The sequence below is a fragment of the Acomys minous genome (genome assembly GCF_964271855.1).
Source record: "Acomys minous genome assembly, chromosome: 4".
Taxonomy (NCBI): Eukaryota; Metazoa; Chordata; class Mammalia; order Rodentia; family Muridae; genus Acomys; species Acomys minous.
This window is the reverse complement of record NC_140486.1, coordinates 94,772,210-94,781,329: the sequence shown is the minus strand read 5'-3', so window position 1 is coordinate 94,781,329 and position 9,120 is coordinate 94,772,210. Positions and strand designations below refer to the sequence as shown.

Sequence of the window (9,120 nt, the reverse complement as noted above, 5' to 3'; positions counted from 1 at the left end):
CACAAAAGACCGTCTCACAAAGATCTTATTGAAGAATATACTGGTGCTTATGATATCACTGAGGAGATGTGTCTTGAAAACTTTCAAGACATTTTTCAAAACTAGATTTCCAATAAGTATGGGGCAAGATATTATGTAGCATTTCCCTAAAGTCCTTCTATGATCGATCCTATTGGCTCTCCCTCCTCATTTTTTTATACCACTCCCACAGTTTGTCTCTAAGTTGGGATATCTCAGTCTTTAATGTCCTTTATACCTTTCCCCCTTTTCTTTGACTGACCAGATCCAAACCATCTTTATGACTCAGGGTAACCCTCTGTTTAAAGCAACTTTGTACAAGTGACACAACGTTTTTGCTCCGTCTTTTGAAATCCTAATCAAAGCGCTGGAGCCTCTGCATCCCACACCCGGTGGGAAATCTGTTCTCTTTCCAGTATGTAGAAGAATTCTTGCAGGCCTGTGGTTATTCCTCTATTTGATTTCCTGCCACCACTAAGTTCGATGACTCACGTAGTCAGTCTCTCACCAGTACTATTTTCCCCCTTTCCTTCTCTGTGATAAACCCATCATGAAGCTCACATCCCCTCTTCTTTATTTTTCTACTTGACTCATGCAAGACAGATGTGTGGAGACATTGCCAGAGTCAGAGCTTTCTTGGGGGCAGGGTAGAAGAGTGGTGGGGGAAGAAGCCACACCCGGCGTCGCAGCCTTTAGAGTGGACAGTCTTGCTTTGGATGGGCTTTGGCCCTACCCATGTACTGACTGACGGCAGGTATTTCAGCTTCAAAACCCCCAGCTACTCTGTCAAGTGTTTCAACTTCTACTTCTCAGGCTTCTGCTAACTCCTATTAGTTACTTTTTGTAGCTAAGACCCAACTACCTAACAGAAACAACTTAAGGGAGTAAAATAAATACATTTTGGGTCACAGTATCAGCCCGTCCAAGTCCATAGTTTTTGGTCCAGTGTTGGTGGGCTGAACATCTCTACTGTCAGGTTCATAGGCAACTCCACGCCTCAAATTCTAGCTCCTTAATGCCCTATGCCCCTCTACCAAAGGAGCCGTTTCCTTATCACTTGTCAAAAGGGACAACTGGCTATCTGTGGGGCCTATTAGCATACCAAAGCACATGCTGGCCTCCAGGCGACCTCAGAACCACAAGTACCTGTGGTTTTTCTCACCCTGCTCCCCACCCCAAGCTTCTCCAGCTCACAGGCTTCCCTCCTCCACCTTCTCATTTCCTTATACTATGTCAGCCATTTGCGCCTCTTTTTTGTCTTCTTTTCTTGGTCATCTCTTTGTCTTTCTCTCCTGCTACCCACCCCGCCTGCCCCCCCCATCTCTTCTCTCATGGCCTGGTCCAGTCTTCTGGCCATATTCAGTCTAACACTTTCCCTCCCTGCTCTGGACTCTTCCAGATGCTTCTGCCTGTGCTCTCCCTCATGTCTGCGCTAAAAATCACTCTCTCAGCCATACGGCGAAGGGTCCACGTTCTCAGCTTATTATACATTTACACGGTCAGAACATCTTGGTGACAGGGGTGCATGGCAGGGTATAGCTGTTCACACCACAGCAGTCTGATCAAAGGGAACTACAGGGAGAGAGTAGGAAGTGACCCCGGTGACTCACGTCTTCCAGCTAAGTTCCATCTGTCAGTTTCCACAACCTTCATAAGTAGTGTCACAATCTGGGATGTCCAGTGTCCAACACATGAGACTAGGGAACACTTCATGTTAAAGTCAGGACATTGCTTAAATACCAGTTCATGTACGTTGGACCTTTGGGGTTATGCCTGAACAGTTCGTTATAATAATCTTCTCCCAACTCCCTTGAAGACATTTGCTTTCAGAAGAAGCTTCCTCTCTCTGAAAGGAAGTGTGTGTTTAGCTGCTAAGGCAGCTAATCTCCCTGAGACATACTACTTAGTGGCCAGTTTGCCCATGTGTCTTTTTCACCATTTAATGGCTTATTGAGCCAAGTTTTCTGTTCTTAGTACCTGGCTCAGAGTATGATCAGTGTTTGAGGAAGGAACAGAGACTGAGTTTTCTGCTTATTACAGACATCTGTTAGAAGGTACCATTTGACCTCATTACAATTTAGGTTTTTTGTTTGTCTGTTTGTTTGTTTTGCAATTTGTTCTTTTGATTCCCTAGATGGCCGTCAATGAGCTGGAAATTATTTGTGCTCTTTGGTTTCATTTCCTCCAGTGGATGCATCATCCTGGCTTGTCTAGAAGGATGTTTGGTGACCTCTCAGTGGGTGCCTGTAAATTAACCAGAGACACAGTGAGCATTACCTGCCAACAAAACCATGATCAGAAGCTTTCTGGCTGGAGCTATTGCTGCTATACATGTCATTTACCAACATCTTTTCTCCATTGTCTTGCTTTCTTGTGGAAGAACACGCCAACGATGTTCCATCATTTGCAAGTCCGATTCTAGCTTTCCAGGGGTCATTTGCTGCATATGAGTGAACTGATGGCGAAATGGCATAGCGTCTAACAATCATGACATTGCCTGTACAGGAAGCACAAAATCCAAGTTAAAAAACCATTTTACCCCTAAGGATGTTTACAAATGAAGAATTATGTCAATCAAACTTTGTTGATATTGAGCAAAGACATCAATTTGATGATGTGTTAGTGGATACAGCCACATACTGGACCCTTTTTCAAAATATGGGGTAATGGATGTCATGAACGTTTTGCCTGCATGGAGCTTACAGTATGTAGCTTATGTAGAAAATACACCATAAGTAAGCAATACACGACGCAATTCAGATAATGATAGATTATCTAGGAAGACAAAATTGTATTTTTATTTGCTTGTTATAACTTTGCTATTAGCCAGCATAGAAATATAATAAAAGCTATGCAACATGTTTATGGTTTGAGAATGCCATAACTACAGTGACTTATTTAAATTTGCCACCTGTCATTGCAGGACAAAGATGGAAAGTGCTATGCCATTGCATAAAGTGAAGGTTGCCCTGGTCTTGAATAGTTTAGAAGATCAGAAAGTACAGTTTTAGGTAAGAGTTTAGAACAGATATATGCAAATTACCTACAAGTGCTATTCATAAATTATCTTTAAGCACTTCCAGGGACTGTAGTGTATACCATCTGCAATTATGTAACAACCAGTTTTTTGAAAATTGACAAAGATAAAAGTTTCTGTTTAAAAGAATTAGGAAACTATGTATCCATCCTGAGTTCTAGGGAACCCAGCAGGGAAAATTATGCTGATGATAGCACAGTTGAATTTGTTTTATTTGAGAACTATGCTTAATGTGGTACTGATTACCAAATAAGCTCTTTGTTCATCTCTGTGGGTCACAAATTATTCTTTCCTTTCTTATCAACACAAGGGAAGAAATAGTCAACACAGCATCACAGGATTTCAAAGACCATTGCCAAATGCAGTTTACTTGGCAGTAAATGATAGGAGCAGATTGAAGAAATCAGGGCTGGCAGTGCTGGGAATATTCTGAAACGAGATGTTTCTTTTATCTTCCCCACTGCAAATTGTAACATTCATAGCAGCCATAAGGTGAGCTTGCTCAGAGTAAGGAGGGCATTTTGTAAAGTCGTAGTTAAATTTTCTATCCACCAAAAACTATGCAATGCAGATGTTTCTACAAACATGTTTTTATTCCAAGGAGGATTTATTCTGAGAAGGCAGTCTGTAGTCTCTTTGTATAATAAACACAATTTTATCAGCCAAGAGGTGTACCCCTGAGCTGTAGCTCGGGTTTTAGCTTCAGGCAATTAAAGGGAAAGCTAACTTTACTCAATAGAATGTCTCCTTTGTTTTACTCACTGTGTCTATCACACAACATCTGGAAGAACTTGTGGTTCCAAATGATTTGCTTGCAGGCCCTTTGAATCAGTTTCTGTCTTGAAGAGAGATACATACTTCTGTTTTATGTCATCTAGTTATCAGAGGATATTTTTGTATCATGCTGTTCTTGAAGACATATTGAAGATGTTGCTTCCTTAAATGTTCTGGGTTTTATATTATTTGTAAGATAAGAGACTTTTTTTTTTTTTTACAGGATGCACTCCAAAATTCCTATGTAATAGATTTTTTAGGATTCCACTGCAAGTTCAAATTTCAAATGCTTGGATTCAAATGCTTGGCCCTATACCACTAAAACCTTCAATAAAAATGTGTAATGTAAGTTAAGTAATAATATTTTCTCAGTATAATAGTGGTTTTTGATAACTATCACTGAAAAATTCACATCAGTTTTGCTTGTACTGTTATTTATGTTACGTGTGTGTATATGTGCTGTATGTGTGTGTGCGTGTATGTGTGTGTGCGTGTGTGTGTGTGTGTGTGTGTGTGTGTGTGTGTGTGTGTGTGTGTATGTGGAGGCCAAAGGATGATCTTGGATATTGTTCTTCAGATGTCATTCATCTTTTCTTCCTTCCTTCCTTCACTTCTTTTTTCTTTTTTTTTTCCAGACAGTATCCTTTAGCTGCCTGGAACTCAACAACTGAGCTAGGTTTCCTGGGCAACAAGCCCCACAACCCCACCATCACCCCAAGACTCTCCAGTGCTGCTGGCTTTATGGTGCACTCCACCATACAAGGCTTTTTTTTTTAAACATAGATTCTAGGCTCAAACTCAAGTTTTTATTCTTGCAAGGCAGACATTTTACAATGGTACTGTTTTGCAAGCCCTGATATTTAAAAATATTGTATACTCACTGTTCAAAATAATGAGTTTCATTATGAGATTTTAATTAGCTCATATATATTGAATTCAACTTGTCTATTACCCTCACTTGTCCCTCCATAGACTCTCCCTTTTTTTTTTAAAGTAGTATCCCTTCTGTTTACATATCACATAATTTCTTTTTTAAGTCTAGAGTCCACATATTATAGAAAACAATTTGTTCTGCATTTCTGAGTCTGGCTTATTTCATTAAAACAATAATCTCTAGTTCCATTCATTTCCTGAAAATGACACAATTTTATTTACTTTTATTTTATAAAAGCCAATTTATTTCTGTGGAAAATGACATTATTCTATTCTTAAAAGACCATACATATTTCACTGGAAAACTTAGATTTGATAAAAAACCTTTTAGCAGGAGATCGGGATAAGATCATGGATTTTATGGGAGGGTACTGTTGTGTGAGTTCTCCTGAGCAGATGTGAACAACTGTATATTCACCCCTGATAGAGAACCAAACGAAAGCAAAGCAAAACCAAACAATTCTATCACCGTCCATCTTGTGGAACCGGAAGAGTTTACTAGGATTCCGTATAGGAGCATGGCTGACTCAAAGGCAGCTGTGTCAGTGAGAAGCCCTTCCTAGCATGGATGATAGCTCATGAAAGTTGCAACTATGTTGCTTTTGGCATGACTAAGAGGCAACTTGACAGGTTGGACAGTCTTCTTGTCAATGACTCAGGTGTCAACTGACACAAACCTAGACATCCCTGGGAAAAGAAATTTTGGTAACTGCTTTTATCTGATTGGCTTTGAGCATGCCTGGGGCATTTGTTTTCGTTGTTAACTATGTGCAAGGCCCCACATCACAGTGGACAGTATCATCTCTTGGAAGGAGGGCCTGGACTGGGTAAGAGAGGTGTCTTTGCAACCCAGGAGGAGCAAGCCAGTCAGCATCACTCCTCTATCGTCTCTGCTTCGGTTCCTGCCTCCAGGTTCCTGCTTGAGTTCTTGTCCTGATTTCCTTTAATGATAGACAGCAATATGGAAGTGTAAGCCGAATAAACCCTTTCCCCTCCAAGGTAACTTTGGACAAAGTTATCTATCAAAGCAACAGAGAGCAAACTCGGATGTTCCTCTTTCCCTAACAGTCCTTACTGAATATATAACCTTGGAGGGAGGACCCTTGTGGATCTCCTAAGTTTCATGCACTTCAGCCACTTACTCCTGAAAAATCATGTAACAGAAAAAGACAAATATCATTTAAAAATATTTCTTTGTTTTTGAAGTTATAATATATCATTTGCTCCTTCCCTTTCTTTACTCCAAAATCCTCCCATATATGCCCCCTTAATAATATGTAAGATTCATGGTCTCTTTTAAAAAAGTTAATTGTTGTTATGTACATTATATATTTATAGGATGTATATGTATGTACAAATAATAGTCCTTGATACATAGCTACAGACTGCTCAGTTGTATACGTCACTTGTATATATGTGTTCAGGGCTGATCATTTGGTGAAGATAATGTTCTTGATTTTTCATGATATCTATTTCAGTTAGTCCATCTCAAACTTAGTACTAATGTTCTCAATGGAAGTTATTACTTACGTGTGGACAAAGTGCAATTCCCACTGTGTGCTTAGACCTTGCTAATGTTCTAATGTCTTCAAGCTTAATAATACTCATCTCCTGAGAGCATAAAGGGTAATGGTTTGAGTGACTCAGTACTTATCTTAGAATAAGGCACTAAGATGTGAAAGCTCTAGTTGCTTTGTTATTTGGATTATCAGGATAGGAAAGAAATTGAGGAAGTCCTATCTACCTTTAGAGTAGGTCGGTGGGTGGCTTGTGATGGAGAGTGAGGTATCCACTGGCAAACATTTGGCAGTGCCCAGAGACATTTTGTACTTGTTTTGAGACAGATTCTCTCTTCATAACCCAGCCTAGCTTTGAACTCACTGTGCAGCTGAGGCTAGCTGCCCACTCAGGATTCTCTGGCTTTAGCCTCTTGCGTACAGGGGCTACTGACATCCATACCTGGATGGAGACAAGTGGATGATTGTAACCAGTGTTGAACGGGTGGGTGCTACAGCCACTGGTTGCTAGAGAGCACAGAAGATGCTCAATATCCCAAAACATACAGACTGACCTCCACAGTGAAGAACTGTTCAGTCCAAATGTCGCCACTGCAGGGAATTACAAACCCTGTAGTGAGGATAAATTACAAACAGCCGTATCTTTTCTTCCAGTTTTCCAATCGGGAGAAGGTCTAATTTTATAGGTTATCTTTTTTAATAGTTTTCTTAGATGTTCAGTAGGCAGAGTTGCGCAGATCCAGATAGGAATGTGTTTGCAGCTTTGAAGTGCTTTGCCTCAATACTAGAGAAGAGACGTCTCTAATAAAAGGAACCAGCAAATGTGACATGTTCCATTGTCAAACCGTTCTCAACCACTAATTGGCATTGCCTGAAGTCTTTGATGGATGATGTTAAGAGCTACGAGTAGGTAATTATGTATATCAGTTTTATTTGAATATGTTGCTGTAGGCAAGCGCTGACAAGTTAAATGCACAATATGCTTCTTACAGTTGATTCCAACCTTTTAGCTAATTATGGGATGAAGTCTCTTCTGTGAAAATGAGGTATTTCACTTTTAGAATAAGCTAAATACTGACTTTGCATCTTGAGATGTTTATATATATAGTGTTATACACATACACATATATAATACTAATTATATTGAGGTATTATATACAATGTATAAATATATATAAATATATGCTCCTTAGTAAAGGGATGAGATAGTACCTGTCATTTATCACATTCTGCCAGGCATTACTTATCATTGTAAGTCATCACTGTCAGCACAGAGGCAGGTACTACGGTACTTCCAGGTGAATAAGATTCAAGAAGTTTAATAAGGAGCTCAGAGTCAAGTAGCTGAGCGACAAATCACTGAGAACCATATTTGTCTGATTTTGATCCATATGCTAATCACTTAAAAAGCGATTACAGCTTAACAAATGAGCACGCCAATCAACATCTACACCCGTTGTTCTGCACTGCAGACTTTAAGTAGTTAAAGTCAAGGCGGGGGAAAAAAAAAAGAAACTATTTTGAATGTGACTGAATTTTACACACCTGTTCTTATCTTTCTCAGGACACCCAGAAGTCATTTTATTGTTATTAAAATACATGCCTTGAAGAACCTAAAGGAAAATTTGACTAGGAAGTTCAAAGTTCATCTACTAGGAGGAAGAAGATGAAAACACATCAAGTGCAAAATGAAGAGGTTATTTGGGAGATATTTGAGAAGGTAAGCATTTCCCAGGTGAGCCACATATGTTTGGTACCTTGGTGTTTCGGCACAGCTGGTGTAGAATCAACGGGAATACCACCAGGAAGGGTCCCTGGAGGTCGGCCACTCGCTGCTTCTTCCCTTTCATCTTCTGATTCTCTCCCTGAGCTGGGGGCTGGCTGACTAGTTGAAGTGAGTTGCACGCGGAGAGCATGATTCTCTTTCTCTAGTCTGTTGATTTCCACCCGCATTTCTTGGATAACCTGCATGAGCTGGATGCTAGGATCCATGGCCTCTTCTCACAGACCAACTTTTTCTCATGAGCCAAATACATAATCTCTTCAGTGGGCGGGATCGTCTGCCCATAAGCAACCTGTGTCACGTGACCAATGGAGCTCATGGCTTCCTCTGCCGTCTTTCAGCACCTGGGTTCGGCTGCCCAGGGAAGCAAAGGATCTCCATGACTTATTCATCCTGGGTTTTGTTTTCCTGAGCAGTACTTTTCTATCTTTCATCTCATATCAATCAACTGACACAGAATACTGTTTGTGTCCGGGAGAAAGAGATATTCCAAAAATTTCCAGTACAGGCCAGGGTTTCTTGTTTCCATCATTACTTCATCATCACGATTGCCACATCCGGGATCAAATGTTCACCCGATCAACAACTGTTACAAGTACATCAAACCTGACACACAAATAATTCTCTGCTTTGTAAAATATGCTTTAGTTCTCTATTTTGGGACAAATTACTAATTTTGACGTCTGTTGATTAAGAAAAGCAGATGTTAGCCACAGGTGACATATGAACTAACTATAGGGATGATATTGAAATGTGTTTTTGGTAATTATGCATAGAACCTTCAAGATAAGTAGGTCTCTGTGCACACAGATACATTTTTCTATTACTGGCTTTTAGGATGCTTTCTTGGGAAAGGTTTTCCGGGGAGATTTTGCAGCGTGAGAAGATCCAGGTGAGCATTAATCTTGAATGAGAAAGGCATAAGGCAGATACAGCTTTCATTACCTGTTTCCTCAAGAGGTTTCTTTGTTGGGAGTTAAACGCACAATCCTAAATGGCACATTCTCTGATGGCAATATTTAGAAATTCAGTGAATGTTTAAACATAAATGAGTTTCT

The 9,120-nt window shown here is 40.0% G+C and overlaps 1 protein-coding gene across 1 annotated transcript; it reads right to left on the bottom strand.

The window, feature by feature from the left end:
* Nucleotides 1–2,291: 2,291 nt before the first annotated feature.
* Nucleotides 2,292–8,271, bottom strand: CCDC195 (coiled-coil domain containing 195; the record flags this gene model as incomplete). The annotated part of the gene is made up of 2 exons (XM_084779539.1): nucleotides 2,292–2,515; nucleotides 8,037–8,271. The coding sequence occupies 2 exons, from the start codon at nucleotides 8,269–8,271 to the stop codon at nucleotides 2,292–2,294; spliced, it is 459 nt and encodes a 152-aa protein (XP_084635665.1).
* Between the last annotated feature and the right edge of the window lie 849 nt (nucleotides 8,272–9,120).